Below are 26,319 nucleotides of genomic sequence, written 5' to 3'. Positions count from 1 at the left end.
TCCTGTGTTTGGCTGCATCATGACTCCGTACTTGAGCTCGGTCTCCGCGCTTTTCCGTGAGTTTCGGCGGAGATCGCGAGGCGAATGAGCGGCTCCGAGGCGCTTCAGTGATGGCCGAGCCGCTGCTTAAACGAACCTTCTCCAGACTCCGAGCAAAAGAGCGCTTCCGCCGCAAGACGGACCCCAAACTCACCGGTGAGACCTCCACATAGAGCTTTTATTACAGTATAGATGAAGTTTGGCAGAAGATGCTAAATAACGCACATATATTATTCTAAAATGCTGAAAAAAAGTTTAGAGCTGTAGATCTGTTTCTTAAATTTAGTTTTAAATAATTTTTAGTTTGAAAAAAAAAATACTGCACTAATAATTTATGCTTTCTATATTTTTAGGCTGTTATTATATAAGCTACTTTTTACTTATATCTACCAGTCAGAAGTTGGACGTGTTTTTCCACATGTTAGAATAATTATAAAGTCGTAAAAACTTAAAAACTGATATATCCATAATAGATTTATGTTACATAAATAGTACAATGAATGATAATACATAAATTAAATAATACAGTTCCAGCTCTGGACATTCATCATGCATCCATGTAAGCTATATTTTAGTCTTCATCATAATACTTCACTATGTGCTCCAATTCTAAAAAATAAAAATAATATTTTAGTTTTCCAAAGATGCTATTTTTAGGGCAAAATTGTTTTTGTAGACAATTTATATTTGTCTTTAAACTCTTTTTTTTTTGCCTTTATGAAAGTTTTTTGAAATCATGAGTCAGTGTGTCCAAGCTTCTGACCGCTAGTGTAATAGATTAGTGTATTTTGGAGAAGTGCTCATGTTGTGTATCTCACAGAGAGAGCTCTGTGCTTTAGTAGAAGGCAGGTTTAATGCTTCTTTCTCATGTGATGAGCTTATTTTGACGGAACGGCTGACAGCGAGTGACAGACGCTGCTGGATCTTGAGAAAACCATTGTGAGTGGGTTACATAATGTGTTCATTAGAGAGGAGAGCAGCTCTGCGTCATCCATTCTGTGTTCCACGCACAGCATCACTGAGATATGCACTTAACCCTGTAAAGCCTTACAGATACAGTAATATCCTTTTTTGAAATTAAACCATTTATTGAGTCTTTAGACGAGTACTTTATTTGGTTTATATGTTTTTTTTTTGATGTTTTTTTTTGATCATATTTTGTATATGGAGGGGAAAAATAAATTAGATTTTATTCAGAGACTCAAACGGAGTAAAAATGTGCAAAAAAATCTAAATATTGAGAAAATCATCTTTAAAGTTGTTCAAATGAAGTTCTTAGCAATGCATATTACTAATCAAAAATTAAGTTATAGATAGGAAATGTACAAAATCTTCATGGAACATGATCTTTACTTAATATCCTAATGATTTTTGTCATAAAAGAGAAATGTATACAATGTATTGTTGTCTATTGCTACAAATATAGCTGTGCTACTTATGACTGCTTCTGTGCTGCAGGGACACATTTATGTGAAATATGATATAGCAGGCTTTATAGGGTTAATACGTGATTATATAGTCCTTTTACAACCACACAGTGTGCTAGACTTTCACATGAACCTGATTTCTATACCCTCATGAATAACCCCGAGCGTTTAGAGGGAATCTCTTGTGTATTAATTTGTAGACTCTAACAAACATTACATTCAGACTCGAAGTGACTGTGTGTTGGTTCAGTCTGGTTTTATTTACACATGAATAATGTTAAATGTTAAAGATTCTTTGTTACAATGTATTAACGTCAACTAATGGGAATTTATAGTAAAGTTTTGTCATTTTTGGAGAATTTATAGTCATGTGTACTTTGGAAAAAAACAGCATCAGTATGTTAGTGTTTCTCTGAAGAGAAAAGGTCAAAGTGTTTGTAAAAAGATTATAGAATATTGAATTTTTGGATGCATTATACCTGTAAGGACTCGAGACACATAAAAAGCAGAGATGAAGTTTGACAGCTTTTAATGGTTTTGTCTTCCTGTTTCTGTCTCTCTTTCTCTTTCCCTGCCGGTTTATGTCTAAAATAGGGAAAGTAGTTTGCTGGCTGGCTTGTGTTAGAGCTTTAGTGTGTGTGTGTGTGTGTGTGTGTGTGTGTGTGTGTGTCATCATGCAGTCATTGTGGCACTATGTGAGGAATGAGAACGAGAAATATTGATAAGAAGCTGAGAACAAGAGTGTGTTTATGTAGTGTCCTGCATTACTGTCTACACAGACAGCTCCCTTGTAAGGCAGCATCCTAACTGAAATAAACCCTCAAAAGTGAGTATTTGAAATGCTCTGAATTGGCACAAACACCATGATATGATACACTAACTAAAGTAAATTGCGCAAATACACTACTGCACTTTTTTTTTTTTTTTTAGTAAAAAACTATAATATTGTAAAATAATATTTTAATTGAAATATATTTTTTTCTATTTTAAAATAAATATATATTTTAAAATGTGATGCATTTGAAAGGTAAAAAACAGCATTTATTTGAAATAGAATCTTTTATAACATTATACATTTCTTTACTGTCACTTTTGATTAATTTAATGCATCCTCGATGAATAAAAGTAATAATTTTTAATTAATTTTTTTTTTACCCAAAGCTTCTGAATGATAGTTTATCAAGGTTTCTACAGAAATATTGCGCAGCAAAATTGTTTTCAACATTGATAATAATCGGAAATGCTTCTTGAGCAGCAAATCATCATATTAGAATGATTTCTGAAGATCATGTGACACTGAAGACTGGAGTAATGATGCTGAAAATACAGCTGCACATCACAGAAATAAATTACAGTTTAACAGAGATTCACACAGAAAACAGCTGTTTAATTTTCAATAATATTTCACAATTTTTACACACTTTTTATCAAATAAATGCAGCCTTGGTGAGCAGAAGATACTTTTTTTTTAAATAAAAAAATCTGAAATATTCTTTAACTTTTGACTGCAAGTTGCATGAATTTTTGCAGTGCATTCTGGGATTGTTTTGTCCATATTTGATGCTGCATTAGAATGCCCAGAAAAAGTAATGCTGCATATTTTGCCCATCTCAGATCCATTAGGAATGAGGGCAAAAACCGAAGCTGAAAGTATGTGAGAATCAGAGTCCGGGAGAGAAAGAAGGAATGTGAACTCTACGCTTGGGAATAATGATCCCAGCTGCAGCTTCACGGCGGCTGAGAGCCCTATCACTGCTTCCCAGCGGAGCCGCGCGTGTGTGTGTGTGTGTGTGTGTGTGTGTGTGTGTGTGTGTGTGTGTGTGAGGGTCAATAGAGCTCTTTTTTTCACTGTGCATCTGTGAGCCACATGAGAGTCCAAAACAGAAAACTCCTTCTCGATCTGTTTTCCTTGTTCTTTGACTCATCGAGTGTCTGCCTGCAGCGACTGAAACAAATGCATGTTCATTTATTGAAGGAATATTTATTTAAACGATCTCATGCTCCAAACTAAAACATATTGCTTTATTTCTTTCTTCCAGTAGCTCATATGACTCGTGCACTAGTATTCTTGTTGGACTTTACTTTAACCACTATGTACTTAATTGTTAGGTACACAATGTAGTTTTTGTGTTGATGGTGTATTGCGGGACACTTTTACTGGTGCTGTGGTGGGATGGTGATGTTAGGGACATGTTTGGTAGTATGCTTAGGTTAAGAGAGAGAAGTAGAGTCAACAGTGTAATTATAGATGTATTTACAGATACTAATTACAGCTGAAATTGCATGCATGCATTTTTTTTTTTTTTTTTGCAAATTATAAGTGCAATGAGTCAAATGATTAATTCAAATATTTACGTTTTATTTAAAGTTTTCGAACGTTTGGTTTTTTCATTTAAGTATTTTTAGGTTTTTCATCTAATATGTCTATTTTCAGTTACTGAAAACGATTGACATCAAGGCAACATTTCTAATTTTCATCTAATTTTCATTTCTTATTTTCATCTAATATTTATATTGTATTTTATTTCAATTACTGAAAACAATTTTAATGGACTAACATGAAAAGTTGTGTTTTTGTTCATTAATTATTAATAAATACTGTACTGCTTATTGTTAGTTAATTCTGTTAAATTTCATGCATTAACTAACATTGATTTAGACCTTATTGTAAAGTGTTATATTTTAATTTGAGTAATTTATTTATTTATTTTTGTTTTAGTTTTTTGAAAGTTTAGCATTTCAGCATATTTCAGTTAGTTGTCATGGCAACATTTCTAATTATTTTTTTTTCATCAAATATTTATATATTGTTTTCTTTCAGTAACTGAAAGCAATTTTAATGAACGAACATGCACAGCTGCATTTTTATTCATTAACGTTAACATTGGTTTAAAAATACTGTTACATGTATTGCTCGTTGTTAATGTTACTGAATGCATGAACTAACATTAACTAATTGTGAAGTGTTGCACATGTACAGTATACATGACTGTAATTAATTTGAGCTAACAATAACATATGGTGCTTTGCGAGAGAAACCAGCGAGTCCTTATCTGAGGCTGTTTATCGCCTCTTTCTCATTTCTGCTCACTTTGACATCACGAGGAACCTTCAACGGGAAAGTACAGCATGTTCTCGCTGCTCCACATTAGAATGTAAACATATGTCTTTTTGCTTCATAATTTTTCTCTCGAGTGGCCGTCTAATGCTTCAGGATCTGGACTGTTTATACAGAGAGTTTAAGTGCAGACTCCAGCCCAGAAGACCTCAGTGTACCTCAGTAATTCATTTACTTACAATTGCTTCTGATATTTATGGATAACTTGATTTTTATTTGTTAACTGGTTCAATACAAGCCACTAACTGCTATGAGCAACAGTAATAGTGATGCTTGATAGTAAACAGCACTAATGGATGATTAAACTCGGATCTGGTCACTGGAAGTGCTGTGTTGGAGATCTAGACAGTGTTTGAACATAAACCATTTCATTCGGCTTTAATTAGATCCGTTTTGTCAGCATCTCCTGTGTAACTTCAACAGGCTTCCTTCAGGGTTGCTGTCTGTTTTTCTCCCAAAAAATATTTACATTTTTAATCCTTTTTTAACGACTTCCTTTTCCTGAGGCTCTTCCTGGAAGCGGCACTTCACAGCTTGATCAGAGAACAGCATTAAAACTGTCTGTCCTTGCAATAAAGTACAGTCGCAGTATAATATATATCGTGCACACAGACACACACACACACACACTCATATATATATATATATATGTATATATATATATTTGTTTATTTTAACGTTCTTCACAGAGTATTTACAATGTTTTTATAAAATGTATTTAAAAATGTTATATATAAATTAAAAAATATGTATTTATTTTTAAAACTAAAATATATTAATATTACCTAATTAATTTTTTTTAAATAATTAGTTAATTAATTAATGTATTTATATATCCAGTTAGTTATTTAGTCATTTATTTTCTTGTATTTATTTTAACTAAGTTGTTTACAGCATATTTACATTAATAGTGTTATAAAATTTATTGATTTCAAAATATTGACTATGCATCAAAAATATACTGTATATATATTTTTAAATCAAAATAAATAAACAGGCTAATTTTCAAAAAATATGTTTTTGATATTTTTATAGTTAGTTATTTATCCGTTTATTTTTTCTTGTAGTTATTTGAACTATTTTGTTTACAGCGTGTTTACATTTACAGTATGTTACAAGAACACTTTTTTTTTTTTTTTTGGGTCGTATGGGAAAGCAGATTTTATGGGCCTGCGTCCAAACAGAAGTAGAGTGCGGTTTGAGGCCCTCTGTGAAAATATGCAGGAAGAAATGCAGCTGTCAGCATGCTAATAAACTGATAATGCTGTTCTGGGCCGATGTTTAATTCTATAATCCTGCTCTAAACAGAGATGAGACCTGATTCCAAACTGAAAAACATTGCAGAAAATGTTCCATCTGATGTTGCTCCTGCGCAGAAAGAAAACATTCGGTGCAGAATCAAAAAATGTGTGGAAAACAGTATTTCCAGCATCAGAGCTTGATAAATGGACGGCGCTTCAATAAGATGTCCATTGTTTTTCTGTGCTGATAAATCGTTGAGATAAGAAGCTCATCCTAGAACAGTACGGATCGTTCAAGTTCACTTCGAGGCCCTCAGATGACACAAATCATGCTTTTATGTCTTTTAAGTTATCTAGAGAAACAAATGAGTAATAATGCACGATGTTTAGAGCATGCTCTAAACAATAAACAATCAGAGTTTTTGCACATCTGCACTAAATATCTACATCATTTAAGTTTGTTTTAGTTACTGTAGCATGCAATCTTTATCGTTTGTGCACTGCTCACCATCAAAAAGAGATTTTATTCAGAATTACAGAGAACATTGAGCGCAGATGTTTAGAAGCCAGTTTCCTCTCAATCTAACGATCTGATGCTTCGATCTCTCAGAGGAAACGTATTCATGAGGGATCTGGAGAGAACAAGGCTTTTCCAAATTGTGTTTCCCTCTGGATTGGGCCTGTTTTCACTCTTACACTTCTTTAAGACGAGGCCAAAACCACTCCGTAGTTTTAAAGATCATGCATATTTGTTTTGTCTTTATTGTTGCTGCTCTATTAGTTGAAATAATGCCTCTGTTTTAGAAACATAAGATCATCTTCCTTGTTTTTAGTCTTTCCTGATGTGATTATTAATAGTTTGGCATGTGTTTTCGGGGCAGATGAGAGCAGTACAGCGACAGGATGTCTCAAATTATGCTGCAGAGATGTGGGCGGCTGAAGGGGGGAGGGATCAGCGTTCTGGGAAAAGCTCTTTAACCGTTACGCCGTGAATATTCTCAGCAAACATTGCCACTAATTATTTCACACTGTCAAACATGGTAAATAAACTCAGGAGCAAACAAACATGCACGCAGCCTTGTCAGTTTGGTTTAAGAAGCCAAAGTTTTCATCACATTTTATCTTTCCGCAATCTTTCATGGATTCGTTTTTCAATACACATCTGCGTTCGACTGCTGAAATTTGTCATTTCTGACACTGTTCAGTTTCAAAAGTTGATCAGTAAGATTTTTAAAGAAGAAATCTTTTCTAACAATGTAAGTCTTCACTATCACTTTTTATCAATTTAACATTAAACATTTGTAAAAGATACAAAATGTACTGACCCTATTTGTTACAATAGATTTCTATTTAGAATAAATGGTGTTCTTTTTAACTTTTTATTCATCAAAAAATCCTGAAAAAAGTATCACAGATTCCAAAAAAAATAAGAAGCAGCAAAACTCTTTTCATCGTATTTTCAACACATATAATAAATAAGCATATTAGAATGATTTCTGAAGGATCAAGTGCTGAAAATTCAGCTTTGATCACTAAAATAAATTATATTTTAAAGTATATTAAAATAGAAAACCGTTATTTTGAATTGTAATAATATTTCACAATATTACAGTTTTTTTCGGTATTTTTAAACAATAAATGTAGCCTTGATGAGCAAAAGAAACTTTTTTTAAAAACATAAAAAATCTTACTCATCTTAAATGTTTGAACAGCGGTGTATGTAACTCACTTCTGTTAGTTCTCTAAGCAGACATGTTATTGGCGATGCTGATTGTGTAAAAATGGCTAAATCTCTCATCTGATTAATCGTCTTAGTCGATCTACTGTCCGTACATGACTAAACTGAAGCTCTGTGTAAAGGTTTTCCAGTGCATGTGGATATTTCGCAACTAAATAGAGCCATACCAGTTTATCAATGTGCAGTTTAAGCCCTGAAAAGACTTCATAAACACACAGACTGGTGAATGAGCGTCAGAGGTGAAGGGTGAGTCCAGCGTGCCGCCCATGAGAGCGTGCTTTGTGTGAGCGTGTGTATTCTGGGGTGTTGTAATGAATAGTGAATAGGGTTAAGTGTGTGTGTGTCTGTCCAGCTGTGAAGGAAAGCCCTTTACACAGACCGCTCATTGAAAACCTCTCAGCGACCCGACAGCTGTGTGTTTGTCACTGAAATTGCTCCCTGTTTTGGCTTTTCGGACTTCCATGTGTGCCACTGTTATCTTTTTGTCTTCATTTTTTACTTTTTGATTATTCCTCTCATCCTAATCTTTGAATATATGGTGTCCTCAGGCTGTAAAGCCAGCAACACCAATAGCATAGATTCGATTCTCTATATGGTGTCCTCAGGCTGTAAAGCCAGCAACACCAATAGCGTAGGTTCGATTCTCAGGCAATGAATGTATGGATAAAGGTGTCCGCCAAAGGCTTTTCTGCATCTTCCTTTAGTTTATCTCTGAATTTTGTTTTCTGTTTCTCTCCTTCTCTTTTTCTTGGCTGCTTAGGCAAAACAGGAAGTCATCTGCTGGCCCACTTAACGTACTGTAACACTTCCTGCTCAGGGAAGCATAAAGGGGTCTGTGTTGTGTTTTTCTGTTTTCATCTTGAAGTCAATTTGGCTTCTGTAATGTGATATATTTCAGAGCGAACCAGGATATTTATTGAAAACAGAGTTTGCACTATTTGTCATATTTACATTTATGCATTTACATTTATGCAATTGCATTGCATTGAAGGTACACATTTACATTGTATCAGTTCATGCATTCCGTGGAAAACGAACCCTTGATTTTGGTTTAGTAGCGCCATGTTCTAATGCTTGAGTTACAGGAAAGCCACTTGTTAGAGAACACTTAGAATGCAGGGTTTCAGGAGACATCGAAATGTCTGTGAAAGTTGCATTTGGTCTAAATGCTGAATTTGAACTTTTCCTGAAACACTCTGATGTAGGCATCAAATGACCAGTGAAAATTTTAGATGGGCGGGTTCGGAAATCCAATTTGCTGTATTCCCAATTGATTTCAAACTGATCCGGCTCTCTCTGCGCCCTCAAATTAGACTTGCGCATTCCTATCTGTCAAACTTCCCATCAGAGCGTTGTGCAGTGTTTAAGCAGCATTTGCGGTTTAGGCATTTGGTTGTGGAGTGTTGTCTTGGCCTTGTAAACTAGCAACGGTTTTGACATACTCGTGTGCTGTGCTAACTAAAGAGCAATTGACAGAGATGTTTTTATTCAGCACTTCCAGAGTCATGCAAGGCAGCAGAGATAATGTGCAGAGCCGATCTGGAGGGCACACGGGAGTTATTCATGGCTTCTGGAATTGGATAAGATATTTGGCTAACTGTGTGTCACAAGCCACGCTCATGATTTCAAGAGGGGAAAGAACAGACGAAAAGACAGAGAGGGGGAAACAGGGGAGGAGGGAGTTTAGAAAAACTTCCACATGTGCAAGAGGGGAGGGAGAAGGAGATGGTAAATATCTGCAGCCCTCCTCCTGATGTCTGTTTTTCTTTCCAGTTGTCCTCTCTCTTCGCTGCTCTTTGTCCACATACGTCACTGTAAACTCATCTCAGAAATGTTGTTTTAGGGAGGAATCAAACCCTGTAAAGGTTAATAGCCCCCAGTTTCACTTTTACTTGTGGTATTTGATATTTCCGAGTTTTGCAAGTCTCCAGGGATCCATTTTTCAAGTTAGTCACTCCAATCCAGACAAATGTTTCAACACCAAATAAGGCCAAAAACTCCTGCTATGGTAACGATTGCTGGTTTCTCTCCTCTGCCTCAGAAGTGACAGGGAAGGTGGACCTTTTCCAAAGTTCTTCATCAACTGCATCCACCTCAGGCCATGCTGAGACGGAGAGCTCCGCTGTGGAGGAGTGTACCAGACGCTCCCAGATCACCGTCTCCAAAAAACAGAACTGGGCCAAACTTCCTTCTACAAGCAAAGACCCAGCCAACACAGATCTATGTACGAGCCTGGTCTATGGGCCACAGGACTGGGATTTGTGCTCAGGAAAGGCTGAGGTCCCAAAACAGGCCTGTAGCCAAAGGACTCTGAGTGAGGATGGTTCGAAAAGGAATGATCTGGAATTGGAGTTTGGATATTCCAGGACACCATACGATTCCGTTGACGCCGGTTTGCCGGAGTTGACCCCAGCATCTACAGCTTTTGTGGATGTGTGTGTCTCTTCTAGCTCAGCGAAGATCTCTGGGCAAGGCGCCTACCTCCAGCACCTGGACAGGAGTAGTCGGGCCTGGGTACTGTCCACAGGAAAGCCCCAGTCATCAGATGAAGTCCTCCCAACCAGAATCACAGAGTTGCGCCAGGGCCCAGGTGGAGATGGAAACATTTGGTACAACCCCATTCCTGAAGAGGACGACTCGAGGGCCACCACAGGAGCAGCTCAGGAAAAATATGGAGATCCGTGGAGAAGGAGAGAAACTGAGGAACCGGCAAAGGAGAAAAGAGATCAGAAACGATCAGCGGGGTTGAGTCCCACCGGCGTACATCAAATGAGAGAGATTCAAACTGAGGCCGACATCATCAGGGCAGATAGTTCAGGTATGGTCAGGCTTTCCATTATGCAAGAGTTTGTCACAAGCTAAGATGCATTGCCAGCTTACTTGTACTTCTCACAGCTGGTCTTAAAAATGAGGTTAAAATGAGCAGGTCTGTTTTGAAACAATATTTATAGTAAGTTGAAATGTTGTGCTATGATTGACAAAAATAGGATGGGAATCAACCACATTACATGTAATTAGAAGTTATTTTCATAAAACCTAGTGAGCTGCCTACCTAGATAGCATTTTAAAGAGGTGAAGGCTGTTCCAAAAGGTAGGTGGCATAATTATAATTATGCTGCCTTCTAAGAAACCTATTTTTGGCCACATTTTATTGCAGCAGTCATGGAGAAGGCAATTGGTTTTTGGGAAAATTTTTTTTGGGCAGTTTTTGTTGAGGCAGTAATGGAGTTTTTTTTTTTTTTATTTTTTTTTCTTTTTATTTTAGATTTTGTGGGTTCTCCAGGAAAATTTTTGGGAACAACTGATGTAGAGAAGGGCTGGGCAGCTCTGGCTCTCATAATCACACTGTTCTGCAGAGTTTAGTTCCAGCCCTGATGGAACTCACCTGTCTGTAGGTTTCTCATACCTGAAGACCTTAATTGGCTTGTTGAACTTTGCAGGAAAGTGGACCTTGAGGTCTAGAGTTGCCCACCTCTGATGTAGAGCAGTGGTTCACAACCATTTTCCTGGAGCCAACCCCCCCACCCCCAATCAAAACTGTCCTCAATCAAACACACCTGATTCAGGTCATCAGCTCATTAGAGACTACAAATTGAAGTGGGTTTGTGAGCCAAAGGAGACGTAGTGTTATGGGTTCTCCTGGAATGTGGTTGAGAACTACTGATGTTGAGAAGGGCAGGGCGACTCTGGCTCTCGAAAACCCACTGATCTGCAGAGTTTAGTTCCAGCCCTGATGGAACTCACCTGTCTGTAGGTTCCTAGTACCCGAAGAACTTGATTAGCTGGTTAAACTTTGCAGGAAAGTGCATCTTGAGGTCCAGAGTTGCCCACCTCTGATGTACTTTCAGAGAAAGTAATTCCACTTTCCTGGAATCCCACCTACACTGCACATTTTGCATGTCTGCTTAATCAAATACATCTGATTCAGGCCATCAACTCATTAGTAGAGACTTCAAGACCTAAAATGTGTGTCTCAGACAAAAAGAGACTGCATAATGTCCAGTGTTGAAGGGCTCCTGGAATGTGGTTGGAAACCACTGATGTAGAAAGGGCTGGGCAACTCTGGCTTTCGAAGGCTCACTGTCCCGTCGAGCAGGGGTGTCCAAACCTGCTTCTGGAAGGCTAGCGTCCCGCAGAGTTTAGCTCCATTACAAATGTTTGAAGTTTCTGGGTGCAGGGGTGTCAAACTCAATTCCTGGAGGGCCGGAGCCCTGCATAGTTTAGATTCAACCCTAATTAAACACACCTGATCCAACTAATCAAGTCTTTTTAAGGCTCATTTGAAAGCTACATGGTATGTGTGTTGAAGCAGGGTTGGAACAAAACTCTGCAGGGCTCCGGCCCTCTAGGTACTGAGTTTGACATCCATGATCTAGTGAGTCTGAAGACCTTAATTAGCTGGTTCAGGTGCGTTTAATTAAGGTTGGAGCTAAACTCTGCTGGACAGTGGCCCTCCAGGAGCAGAATTGGACACTCCTGTTGTAGAGTTTAGCTCTAACTCTGTTAAACCTTTCCTGTCTATAACTTTCTAGTAATCCTGAAAAACTTGATTAGCTTGTTCAGCTCTTCAGGAAAGTGGATCTTGAGGTCCAGAGTTGCCCACCCCTGATGACGAGTGTTCCAAATCAGTTTATGACAGGGATGTCCAGTCCTCCTCCTGGAGGCTCACCTTCTAGACCAGGGGTTCTCAACTCTGGCCCTTGAGATCCATTTTCCTGGAGAGTTTAACTCCAAGCCTAATAAAACACACCCGAACAAGCTAATCAAGAACTTCAGGAATGCTAGAAAGTTATAGGTGGGTGAGTTTGATCAAGGTTGAACCAGCAAGTGGATCGCAGGCCAGAGTTGAGAACCTCTGTTCTCGACAACTTTTCTGCTTCATTTCTGTTGTCCATCATGCTGCCTATGTATGTGGTAAACAGCAAGGCATCTTACTAGGTTTTGGAAAAGACTCGTAAGATACTAGAGCACAACTTCTACTTGCCTGTCAGGGCTTCTTAAAGGTTCAGGACCATCTTAAATGTTAAATTCCTTGTTTCTTACATTGTGTGTTTCTTTCGGTTCAGATCTGATTGTGCTGCAGTCGGACTGTATTAGCTCTGCTAGTGGTGTGAAATCTGACAGCCCCAGGGCGCCAAAGAAAACCCCAGGAGAGGGTGGAAGTTGCAGCAGTGCGATTGACAAGATCAAGTCTCCAGGAACAGTGCGGCGGCTTTCTATGAAGATGCGTAAGCTTCCGGAACTAAGACGGAAGCTTAGCCTACGCTCATCCCGTAATCAGCGCAGCGGACAAGGGAACGCCAGCAGTGCACCGGGAGCATCCGATGAGGCTTCACCACCAAATGCTCGCAAGGAATCATCCAACGTCATCAGCAAGTACCACCTGGACTCCAGTGCACCTGCAAGGCCAAGGCGTCGATCCTCTCGAACGCGTTCTGCTAGTAAGGGAGGATATCTTAGTGATGGAGACTCACCAGAACTCTTGCCAAAGCAGGGCTCGGGTCAGGGGTCGAAAGGGTCACCTACACCACCACCGCACCTTGGACCACGGGATTCACTTGCTGTGGCAGACGCAGAGTCGTTCCGCTTGTACTCACTGGAGGATCAGCCTCGCTGTGCTCAGAGACTTTCGGGGCTGCTCACGGTGCATCTGCTGGGCGTCGATGAGCTGCTACGATCCTCTCGGAACGATGCTACTAAAGAAGTCTTCTGTGCCATTCAAGTGGACGGGGTGACCCGAGCTCGAACGTCCCTGCTCACCTGTCGAGGGGCGTGTCTCCCCTTAAACCACACCTTTAACCTGGAGCTCGAGAGGGCGCGGCTGCTCAAACTGGTCATTTTGACGCCAACGAATGCCAGCGGAAACAGCGGTTCTGCCGCACCTGCTGCTCCCGCACGTAACCGGGTGTGCTGTATCGGTGCTGTGGCTATACCACACCTCTTCAAAGGTAAGAGAACAACTAATTTGCAAATCAAGTCCCTTTAAGTTCTGATTGGATGAGCCATTTTTTAAGCTGTTTTAAGATTGCAAGAACATCAGTTAAATTCTATAGTGACTCGAGTTCATGTTTAGCCCCCCCCCCCCCCCTTTAAAGTTGGCACGTAATCTGTTTTCTAAATGATCTTATTGTGAGCAATTCATCCATGCATTTGTTTCATTTTAAAAGAAATGTTTTGACCTCTTAATTTTTAATAAAGATGTCGCAATCTTGTCTTTGGTGACACATCCCAGACTTATCCAATCATTTAGTCCTCATTAACCCCGCCCCATTCAGCTCTACTTCCATCCAAGCAACAGCCAGTTGAAGTCCTGCCCTACATTTTTTATTTTTCAGTAGCGTTCAAAAGTCAAAAGTACCAACTTCGGTAGCAATTGGAATTGAAATTTTAAAAAACGTCCATTACTCTTCAACATTTGAGCGCTGTTGAGCTGATTCGTACACACTGCTGATTGGCCAGTGTGTTCACAACGTGGATCAATATTTACTGAGAAATACCCTATGTTGTGTGGGGTGGGGGGGGGCATAAAAGTGAACAAAAAAACTGTTTTAAAAAAAGAACAGTTTGGATATTAAGATATTAAATTAATATTAAGATATCTTTAATACTTGAGTTTTGAATTTTATGTTATTATATGTTTATTAATTTATTTTTAGTAATTGAAACTTTGAAAAAAAATGCAAATCAACAGATTTTACTAATAGACCTACCAATCTCTGTATAAATATACCAATCTTTGTATAAAAATACATTAATAAAGTAATATTTTCCCCTCTAATGTGGCTCCAAATCTCTCTACAAAAGAGAGGATTATTCAGTAAATATTCATCCATGACATTTAATATTTTGGCCTTCATCACTGTTTGTAAGCAAAACACTAAATATAAACAAAATCAAACTTTTTCTGAACTTTGACAAGGAAAAACCCCATTATATAATAAATTCTGTAGCATTGACACATTTATGCCATTGCTCAACCATTAAACAGCCCTTCCACCCAGTCATACCCTGCATTGGCTTTGATCTTGCGCTTTGCCCTTATCTCTTTATCTCATCTGTCTGTCTCTCTCTCCCGCAGCTTCTCGCAGTCAGCAGCTGTGTGTCCGTCTGGAGCCTCGCGGTTTGCTGTATGTGAAGTTGACCCTTCTGGAGCAGTTCGTGACCCCGTTCTCCCGCCTCAGTGACCTGCCTCCTCCTAATGTGTTTGGGATGGAGCTGCGCCACCTGGTGGAGAAGGAGGCGTCTGCGCTCAGAGTGCCTCTGATCATTCAGAAGTGTGTTTCTGAGATCGAGAGGAGAGGACTGAGGGTGAGACGAGCTCAGACATCTTTCAGACCCGATGTGCGTTAAATATGACTGTACTGAGAGACTATGTGTTTCTGTAGGTGGTGGGATTGTATCGTCTTTGTGGCTCCGCGGCGGTGAAGAAGGAATTGCGGGATGCGTTTGAGAGGGACAGTGCAGCGGTTACCTTAAACGACGAGCTCTATCCTGACGTCAACGTCATTACCGGTCAGTCCGCCACAAACAACACACAATCTGATTTATGTACACACATTTACTATGGAAGCTTCTTTCTGCTATGGAATAAAAAAAAAAGTAAAATTGACATTTTATCTCACAGTTCTGACTTTTGTCTCTCACAATTCTGATATTTATTTCTTGTAGTTATAAGAAAAAGTCAGAATTGTGAGATATAAACTCTGAATTCTGAGAAGTGAAATTGGGATTGTAAGATGGCAACTCATCAGGAAAAAAGTCTGATTTATTTTTTTTTAATTCGGTGGTGGAAAGTGTTATTATAGTTAACTTAAAAAAAAAAAGTTTGTTACTTAAAAAATAAATGTTAACTGAAATAAACTAGTTTCTAAGGCAACATTGCTCATTTTCATCTAGGTTAACGTGATATACTAAAATAATTCAAACTAAAATAAAATTTAACACAAACTATACAGACATATTTTAAAACAAACAAAAGAAATAAAGTAAAATACGCAAATAAAATGACAAAAATGCACAGCAAAAAACTAAAAAATTAAATAAAATTAAAAATATTAACAAAACTGTAATACTTGACACTAAAATAACGGCTGGAAACAAACGTGACTTTTTTTCCTTGCAACTGCAAATTTATATCTCACAATTCTGAATTTTTCTGAGAATTGCGAGGAAGTAAGCCTGAGATATAAACTCAGATCTGTATGTTTGAAAAGTCAGAATTACCTTTTTTTTATTCCATGGTGTAAAGAATTTTGACTTTCTTGAATTGAGTTTATATCTCACAATTTTGAGTTTATATGTGACCCAGGACCACAAAATTGAGATTCATCATCTGAGAGCTGAATAAATAATCTCTCCATTGATGTGTGGTTTGTTAGGAGGACAATATTTGTCTGAGATACAACTATTTGAAAATCTGGAATCTGAGGGAGCAAAAAAAATCTAAATATTGAGAAAATCATCTTTAAAGTTGTTCAAATGAAGTTCTTAGCAATGCATATTACTAATCAAAAATTAAGTTTTGATATATTTACGGTAGGAAATTTACAAAATATCTTCATGGAACATGATCTTTACTTAATATCCTAATGATTTTTGGCATAAAAGAAAAATCTATAATTTTGACCCATACAATGTATTGTTGTCTATTGCTACAAATATCTTCGTGCAACTTAAGACTTAAGATATTTTGTGAGAAAAGGTCTGAATTCTGAGTTGGTATATGGAGGTATCTGAAGGTAATTCTACAGTAGTTTTGTAATGTTGTTGTCAGGCATTCTGAAGGACTACCTGCGAGAGCTGCCGTCTCCTCTCATCACGAGGACCCTGTATGAAGTGGTGTTGGAGGCGATGATGGTTCGACCGGCCTGTAGAAACACCAGCGACGCTCAGCGATCACAGAACACCGTCTCGCTGCTGCAGTGTCTTCCTGAAGCAGAGCGGGTAATGCATCTGTCAGACTCTGTGTTTATCATCGCAGCATGCATTTCATCAGTCACAATCAATCCAGTCTTCTGTTATATGCACTTTAAAAACTAAATCTTACATTCATGTGCATTACATCTGCTTTGAAAACATAATTTTAATCAAATATTAACCTCGACCCTCTATCACTTGCACTCTGTATTCGTTTTCTAACTGCTTGGTTTTCTAACAAAAAAAAAAAACTGCTGTTACGCTTTTCTTAAACTGCACAGCTGTCAAGTAGCTCCAGGTTTCTTGAACGCATTTCTGCATTTTAGAGTTTTCTGAAAGTTTGTAATGACTGTAAATTCAAACAAATCTAATAAGAGTGACCAACATTTAGAGTTGTTGTCATCAGTAATTAACTGTTATTACACTGCATCTTCTCACATACACCGCATACCAGACTCGAGTCTGCACTTCTTCCTGTCGTCCTCTTTAAAAAAAGAGCAAGAGAGAGACTCGAGTCTGCACTTCTTCCTGTCGTCCTCTTTAAAAAAAGAGCAAGACAGGAAGTGATTTTCTGTAAGAGGGTGTTTGAGTGTGTGTGTGTGTGTGTGTGTGTGTGTGTGTGAGTGTGTTTGAGTGTGGGTGAGTGTGTGTGTGGTGTGTGTGTGTGTGTGTGTGTGTGTGTGTGTGTGAGTGTGTGTGTGTGTGTGTTTGAGTGTGAGTGTGTGTGGGTGGTGTGAGTGTGTGTGTGGTGTGTGTTTGAGTGTGTGTGTGTGTGTGTGTGTGTGTGTGTGTGAGTGTGTGTGTGTGTGTGTTTGAGTGAGTGTGTGTGTGTGTGTTGGTGGTGTGTGTGTGACTGTGTGTGTGTGTGTTGAGTGAGTGTGTGTGTGTGTGTGTGTGTGTGTGTGTGTGTGTGTGTGTGTGTGTGTGTGTGTGTGAGTGTGTGTGTGTGTGTGCACACGAGGTGTGCGTGCAGTTTGTTTTGTAATTCAGTGGAATGTGTGTTTGTGTGTGTGTGGGTTGGCATGTGTATGTGTGTGTGTGTGTGTGTGTGTGTGTGTGTGTGTGTGAGTTGTTTTTTTGGGTATTTGGTTGTGTGTTGAGTGTGTATGTGTGTTTAGTGTGTGTGTGTGTGTGTGTGTGTGTGAGTGTGTGTGTGTAGGTGCTGTGTGTGTGTGTGTGTGTGTGTGTGTGTGTGTGGGGGGTGTTGTGTGTGTTTTCCGTGTGCCTAAGGCTGCACCTAGTGTGTGTGTGTGTGTGTGTGTGTGTTGGGGGGTGTTGTTTGTCCCGTGTGAGCAGCAGAACAGCAGCCGGAGGGTTTCCAGCATGTTCCAAAACAAACTGGTTGGGAATGAGAACCTTATACACTTTCTTCTCTCATCTCTTCTTCTTCATTTAGATGCATACGGGTCACTTTTAGGAGCTTGCATAATTTTGCTATGATAAAACATCCTGAAGTCATACGTCACTGTAGATTAAAAAGCAGTGAAATGCATGGTTTCTTTTTATATTTTACATTTTCTGTTTAATTTTGTTGTTTTTGTAATTTTCAGTTTTTTGTTAGTTCATTGTCTATGTAGTTTTTTTTTTACGTTTATTTAATAATTTAGTTTATTTTAGTACTTAGTTAAGTAAATTAAAATCTGTTAAATTAAGTTAATAAATTTAGTTAATTACCAAATTAAAATAAATTAAATTAGGTGAAATAAAATGTTCACTTTTTAAATCAGATAGCAATTTCATGAAATGAGTTAAAATCACATCTGGTATTTCTGGTACATTTGTTGCACTTGAAATGAAAGCCCAATTAAAGTGCATTGCATTGTGGGATACAGTACCCAATACTGCACATTCTGGCAAATGCATAGAAGTCTGTGTGATTAGAATCAAATCCTGCCTTACTGAACATCAGTTTCACTTTTAAAGGCGACTCTGTCCTTCCTGCTGGATCATCTGAGTCTGGTGGCGTCTTACAGCGACAGCAACAGAATGACGTGTCAGAATCTGGCCGTGTGTTTCGGGCCGGTTCTCCTGACGCCAACACAGGAGTCGTGGCAGGCCGGGATGACGGGCCCCGGATCGGGGGCCCTGGCGGGGTCCGGGGCCGGTCGAGGAGGCCGTAGTTTTGCACACAGTGAAGAGATCGCCAGCGCCGTGGACTTTAAGCGACACATAGAGGCGCTGCACTACCTCCTGCAGCTCTGGCCTGGTGAGTCTGACCCACAACATCATTTACTCACCAACAAATAATGTGCTCATTTACAGCAGTATTCCCTTTACATAGTAGCAGTTAAAATATTTATTGTAAATCTCAACTTAATGTAACATTAATGTAATCAAATATCAAACCAAAGCTATTTGCCACTGCATGGCATTATTTTGTCTAGTTTGCTATAGAAAAACAATTTATACTCAAGAGTTTAAGTAATCCACTCACCGCTCAGAAGTGCTGAAAATTGCATGCTTATGAATCCTCTCATTATAACACACGACGTCCAGACGTTATGGAAGATTCATTGTGCATATATTCATTGTGTTATAAGCAACTCAAGAAAAAAATATTATGTTAATATTTATAATATCTTCATGCCTTACAGTTGCATTTAGCAGATTATAGCTGGATGATTATATAGTTACATTTTATGAAATAGAAAAAAATCAGGCAGGGATTTGCTGTATATTGCTTTGATTTCAGGAATCAGTCATTTCAATTATAATTCCAGCTTAAATGTCAGCTATTAAGCAACTCTACAAAAGATAATATAGTGGCATTAAGTTCAATTATTCAGCAATCTCTTTTTTAATATCTTTAAGTTCAGCTAAATCATCTAAGTTGCTACAAAATGCACTACAGAAATGATTCACATCAGGCTTCAGTGCTTCTCGATGCAAACATCATTTACCGTTCCACATGAAAAAATAGTCGTGCATTGAGTGAAAAAAAGTGGTGTAGAAACAATTTTCTACTTTGCTAGTAAATTTCACAAACATTTACAAAAACGGCACATTAAATTAAATGTTAATTTTTGAAGTAAATAAAACCCTGAAATAGTATTTTCTTGTTAAATGCACTAATAATTGTAATAATTTTTGCAGTGCAGTGAAAACATATGAAAGTCTTGACATGCACGAATTTATTCCATGCATGTTTTTCCTCTGAATGTCATCTGGTTTTGATTGTCGCTCCAGTGCCGCTCATGCAGTCAAACGTCATGCATATAATCCCATCATTATCGGTTGCACATTGAATGTTTGAACTTTGAGCATCATGTTACGACCCTTGACTCGTGTGCAGTAGCTGAAGCGTGTTCACGTGACGCAGCACATGTGCAACATGCATGTAACAGCTGAGGCAGATTTGCACGGCACATCAGTCTAAATATGTGCACATCTGCTGCATGCAGGGGCCCCAACACAATAACAATATGCTCTTTATTTTGCTCTCTCTCTCATTGGTTATAGCTATAACTAGGTTATTTACCCCTCACAACTTAAGTAAATAACTAAAACCATATTAGGCTACATTATTTTTCACAAAAGAAGACATTATTTTAAAAAAAATGCTTGCACTTGTCCATTTAATGAATTGTAAACTTCTTCAGTCTTTTCACAAAAAGGATTCAAATGCCATAAAAATGATCCCGTGCAACTTGTTCTGTATTCCAAGTGTTCTTAAGGAATATGGTAGGGTTTGCCAAGAGACAAATAAAAAATGTAGTCTATTATTATTATTATTTTTTTTATTTTTTGAGTATTTGCATTCGTTGATTTATTGGAGTGTGATTATTTAAACATCAAGACAAATAAGATTACAACTTGAAACACAATACTTTGTTTATATCTGAATTTTGAAAAATTGACCCTTATGACTGGTTTTTTTTTTGAGGGTATCATATGTGTTTATGATTGTATCGGGGCCCTAAGTGGATGCTTTCCTCGCTCATTGGTTAAGTCCAAGCATGTAACGTGTTTAATGTGTGTTTTCTTCGCAGTACCCAAAGGACGAGTGACGGATGACTCTCTGGCTTCCCAGAGTTCCTTGCAGGTGGTGGTTTCCCGCAGGGGGCGTGGCCGGCTGGAGAGCCCGCCCTGTAACCGCTACGCCGGCGATTGGAGCGTTTGTGGGCGGGACTTCCTGTCGAACGACGAGGCGGATTACGACGAGGTGGCGGGCAGCGAGAGCGACGACGACATGCAGGAGCCGAAGAAGAGGGACGTGTGGACGTCTCCCGACGGTTTGTTCGTGGACGAGTTTGCGCTCGACTTTGACGCTCCGTTCACGTGCCGACTGAGTCTGAAAGACTTCGACACTCTGATTTCAGACTTGGAGAGAGAGTTATCCAAACAAATCAACATCTGCCTCTGAACAAGACTGAATCTGTTCGTCATTTTAATACGCCATGTGGAGAAAAAAATATAGTAGCTTTAAAAAAACACTTCTCGAGAGACATGCGTTCTGTTGCATGTGTAGCAAAAGACAACCACAGAAATGCCAAATTGAAAATAAATACTGTATTTTCCGGTAAATAAATTGCATCGTTAAGAGAAGAAGAAAAAAAAATCATGCAAGATGCATCTGTGTATAAGTCACATTTTAGAATAATTTACAATTCAGAAATTTTGTTTCATAACACTAAATACATCAAATTGTTTACAAATATTATAAAGATAGATTGTAGATTAAAAAATAATAAAGGTAATTGTGACTTTTTTTCTCAAAATATACAAAGTAAGAGATATAAAGCTGTAATTCGGAGAAGAAGAGTCTGGGATTGTGAGATAAAATGTTGCAAAATTGCAGAAAAAATAGAATTGAGAGATAAAAATTCAGAGAGAAAAAAGTCAGAATTGTGGGAATTAAATTGGAATTAAAAGTTGGAATTAGGTTATTTTTTTAGTTGCAGAAACGATAGTAAACAAAAAGTAGAACTGCGAGATAGAGGGTTTTTTACCTTAAAATTGCAAGTTTATATCTCACAGTTCTGAGTTTATATCTGGCAATGCTGAGAATGGCTCTTTTCACAGAATCTGCGAGAAAATAAATCTGAATTGTGAGTCACAGTTACCTTTATTTCATTGTGGAAACCGACAAACAAAAAAATGCAAAAAAATGCAATAATCTTAAAACACAATTCTGAGATTCTCTTACAAAAACAGCAGTTCTCAAAGTTGTGAGAAAAAAAGGCCAAATTGTGAGATTAAACGATTACATTTTTAATGTTTTTATTTTGTGGTAGAAATGGGCTTCCATATAAGTCAAGGCACATTTCAGAAGATTAGAATTTTTTTTTTTCAAAGAATTTTAGTTTTGTCATGCAATAAATGTTTTCGTTGTTGGGTTTTTGTGCCCAGTCAAAGTGTTTCTAACCTTTGATAGCAGCTACTGTAACATAATACCAACAAGCACAAAAACTCTGATTGTTCTTCATTGTTCTTCTGAAGGGGAGACGCGTATGGATTATTATAATATGTTACATCGTGCATTATAACACAGTATAAACACTAGCTGTTAATGAGGTGGCTGGTGCTGAAAGATGACGGCAGGCGGTTCGTCTGCGTTACGTTTGTGTGAAGTTTCTCGTATTTAAAGCTCTGTGTACGACTCTTATTCCAGAAGCCTGGTTTGTGACGACCAGCGGCGTGTGGGCCAAGATCGGATCACTCTTTCCAGCAGGACATTCCGTTACGTGCATTTCTCCGCCAGACTCGCTTTGGCAGCGACTGCATGAAGCCTTAGGTGTACTTTGCAGAATTATTTTTTCCTGCGTAATATTTAACGGTGAACGTATTTATTACATTCCCTTGAGGTCACGTCATAGGAACGTTCTGGGTTTGATACAGCCTGACAGCATTTGTGACATAATGTTGATTAGAGTTTGAGAAGCCAGAGACAATATCTGACATAACTTCGGTAATTGATGTTATTTAAAGGTAAAACGTGTCATTTCTAACTCAAATGGAAAAGCAATGAGAGCTTTTCCTAAACACACCTCCTGTCTGTCATTGGTCAGTCAGACAGATAGCTCCGCCCTAAACTCACGCGATTGGATGAGTCAGAAGACCAGTGTTTTGAAAGTGTCACAATGTGACATTAAACAGCCTTTGAAGTAATTCAAAAGTAACCAAAAAAATTATCATTTTTAACTTTCCGTGTTAAATCCAGAACATTCGTTTAAAGCTGAATTTATGTTTGAGATGCGAGTAGACAATCAGTAAAAAGAGAGACCTTTAATATAGTGTTCATTTTGACTGAATTTGCACAGTTCATTATGCCAAAATGTTTAGATCCATGTTTAGAAAAAGAAAAAAAAAGTTCTCACTCATTTGTAACCTTGTGTCTTTTATATCCTGTATTATTAAGCCAAAGACTGTCGTGATAATTATTGCACTTCTGTGTCTAGTTTTCTGGATTTTGCTTGTGCTGCTTTTGCTGATTTGAGATCAGTCTGTTACTGAGAGCAGCTTTATGTTTCATATCTGAGCGCGGTACAAATAATCTCAACTGTGATTTGATTCTAAAAGCCACAAGTGGAATAAAAAAGCCATGACTGAGCTCCTCATGCAAACCCTTCAGATTTGTTTAGTTGTATAAACAGTATTTTATATTCTATTATTGCACCTGTAACATTAAGCACTTCTGTCTGTGCTTATGCATAGCTAAACGCAGCGATACACACGTGTGTGTGTGTGTGTGTGAGATGTACCATTCAGTGTTATGTTAAAGAAATAAAGCACAGCATTGCATTTCTACGATATGTGTTTTGTCTGTATTCACAATCTTAAGTGTCATTTAAAGAGAAAGTTAAAGGAATAGTTCACCCAAAAACTGAAAATGTGTTCACCCTCAGGCCATCATCCGAGATCAGGGTGAGTTTGTTTCTTCATCAGGTTTGTAGAAATGTAGCGTTGCATCAGTGTCTTAGCAATGGATGTTCTGCAGTGAATGGGTGCCGTCAGAATGAGAGTCCAAACAGCTGATAAAAACATCACAATAATCCACAAGTAATCCACAGCACTCCAGTCCATCAGTGAACATCTGGAGAAGACAAAACGTCTTGATGGATATGTTTAAGCTTTTGTCTTGTGGAGTACTGTGATGTTTTTAGCTGTTTGGACTCTCATTCTGACGGCACCCATTCACTGCAGAGCAAGTGATGCAATGCTACATTTCTCTAAACCTGATGAAGAAACACTCTACATCTTGTATGGCCTGAGAGTGAGCACATTCTCAGTTTTGGGTGAACTATTGCTTTAGAAAGCTGACGTGGTTCCAAGCCTGTACGCTGTTATGTCCACCAAGGATATAAACAGTTTTGGTTGCTGTGAGTCAGACTCTGAACGCTCTAACCGTGTGTTTAATTTGTGGCACTGATGCTGGTCAGTGAGCGTGACTGTTCACGTGTGTGTGTGTGTGTGTTGGACTGAAGACTGTCGAGCTGATTCTGAACGAGTCACATTTATGCACACGTGAGTCAGCACGTTTAGTTGTGTTTGGAATAGAACACTAGTGCACTTCTTACTGTGAAGTATGCAAACCACAGACAGTTACGTATTTCTAAATGTGTAATGTTTGTATTAGAAATACAAAAAGTTAAATAGTATTCAGTGCATTATCAATAATGAAGTTTACTGTGTAGTTTTACTATTAGAATTCATTCTGAGAAATGTAAAGATTCTGATGATGTGTGTCTGACAATGTGCTCCATTATAATAAATGTGTGTGGATATAATAAACATAACATGCTCATTCAGACCGACACTACGTTCATATTTGTGCTGTTACTTTATTTAATTTATTCAAGCCACTATGTTTTCCCCACTTGTCTGGAATTATTTTAATTACAAATATCATACGCTGGAGTCTGAATGTCTGAGAGAACCGTGAAAATTCAGTATAAACCTGGAAATTAGATTTGATTTTATTTTTCTATTGAAATGAAAACAATGTATTAAATGAGTAAAATGCTAAAACATTTTAAACACTACAGTGTTTTAACATAATTAACATAACTTTACTTATTGTAAAGTGTTACCCAAATTATGAACTTTTCCAGTATTTTTGGATACTTCAAAAACATATAACAAATGTTAATTTCAACATTTATTAATATGTTATTAAAAATAAGTTATATCTGTCAAAATGTAATTAAACTGAACTAACAATGAACGTGTGTTTTAATTAACTTATGTTAACTAGGATGAATAAATACTGTAATATTGCTGTGAATTTTATTTAATTATTGTATATTTAAATTATATTTATTACATTATATTAAATTATTATATATTTTATATAATATGCCTATTTACTTTATCTATTTTTATTTATTTATTTTAATCTAATTTTTATTTACTTTGATTTTATTTTGTTATTTATTTCTCATTTTTATATATTTTATTTGGTTTAGTAATTGATTATCTATATATTCTATGTATTATTATTATTTATACATTTTTCCCTTATTTGCATAATCAGGAATGAAGGGCCACGTCAGGTGACTGTCGTTCGCATAGACATATAAAATACAAATATATAATATTTATTATAGTATTACTTCTACAAATATTAAAGGTGTTGTATGTCTGTGGTGGTTCTCACCAGCAGAAGTGAATAGCGGACAGCGCCCTCTGCGGCCGTGGTGAGGTACTGCATGTACTTAACTGTAACTGTAGTTGGGAATGAAATAAATTATATGATATTCTTTTTATTTTATTAATATACTTATAGCTCAAACTGAAAAGATAAATTGAAACATAAAAGTCAAGTCAAATAATAAGAATTTTAACATATTTAAAGGAGTACTGTAACAAGAGTTAAGAAGCTTCAGATGATGTAAATTAATTTCTAAAAATGTTAAATAATCAGTAGTGCAAGATAAAATACAATGAAATATGTAACAATTCACAAATTTAACATAAGCAATAAATTAACTGACAGCGAGCAAGTTTATCTGTACAGCAAATTTCATATGCAATGCAAAATTTACTTTAATCAAAAAAAAAGTGATAAATTTACTTTCAGCGAGCAAGTTTATCTGTACAGCAAATTTCATATGCAATGCAAAATTACTAGTACTTTAAAAAGATCTTTTCATATGCAATGCAAAATTTACTTTAATCAAAAAAAAATTAGGAGCTTTTAAAAAGTAATTTCTAAATATTTATAAATCAGTAGTGAAAAAATGGATAAACACTAAGCAAGTTTATTTATATTATGTCATATCCGAAAGTAATTCAAATAATTGTTTTTTAAATTAAATACATTTAAAAGTGATGTCAAATAAGATGAAATCTAAAAATCAATTGTAATTTATAATAATTTAAAAAGATCTCAAAAGCACATTAACAAGACTTGTTATTAATTAAAAATAATTTGTAAATATTTTAGAGGAGTTGGGTCTAGTATTTATTTTTAAATGCTTTGTTTAAAAACAATAGAATCTATGATATGTCCTGATTTGCTTGCACATTAATGTCTGTTTGTGTATTTGTTAGTGTGTGTGTGTGTGGCATGAGATCTGTGGACAGATCTAATTTTATCAGTGTAAGTGTCGCTCATTAAACCTCCGTCCTTCACACCTGAACTTTTTCTGAGCCAAACTCATCCTGCAAACACATTACACATTAAATCACATTTCAGTCTGTCTGACTGAGATGGCCTTGTGTTTGTTTTTAGTCAGTAATGATTGGAGGAGAAACACACATCTGTGGTGTTCGCTGTTCTGCAGCTCATAGAATTTCTGAACTCAACTCTGTTTATACAGTACGTGAGTCTGAGGCACAGTGGAAATCCTCTGAGCGCTTGTAAAGCGTGAACAGTAACGGCCCTAGTACTGAGCCTTG

General features: G+C 37.3%; 1 protein-coding gene across 2 annotated transcripts; it reads left to right on the top strand.

The window, feature by feature from the left end:
- LOC109061032 (rho GTPase-activating protein SYDE2) lies at nucleotides 1–21,269 on the top strand. Of its 2 annotated transcripts, XM_019078176.2 has the most exons (8): nucleotides 1–195; nucleotides 9,605–10,381; nucleotides 12,630–13,511; nucleotides 14,642–14,871; nucleotides 14,949–15,075; nucleotides 16,337–16,506; nucleotides 18,403–18,685; nucleotides 20,469–21,269. In XM_019078176.2, the coding sequence occupies exons 1-8, from the start codon at nucleotides 111–113 to the stop codon at nucleotides 20,840–20,842; spliced, it is 2,928 nt and encodes a 975-aa protein (XP_018933721.2). In that variant the 5' UTR covers nucleotides 1–110; the 3' UTR covers nucleotides 20,843–21,269. The 2 variants fall into 2 exon arrangements, with proteins under 2 accessions (XP_018933721.2, XP_018933725.2); XM_019078180.2 differs by lacking the exon at nucleotides 9,605–10,381 and having other exon boundaries at nucleotides 2–195.
- The last annotated feature ends 5,050 nt before the right edge of the window (nucleotides 21,270–26,319 follow it).

The sequence above is a fragment of the Cyprinus carpio genome, chromosome B12 (assembly GCF_018340385.1).
Source record: "Cyprinus carpio isolate SPL01 chromosome B12, ASM1834038v1, whole genome shotgun sequence".
In the NCBI taxonomy this organism is placed as follows: Eukaryota; Metazoa; Chordata; class Actinopteri; order Cypriniformes; family Cyprinidae; genus Cyprinus; species Cyprinus carpio.
The sequence above is the reverse complement of the archived record's forward strand: the minus strand, read 5'-3'. Positions and strand labels throughout refer to the sequence as shown.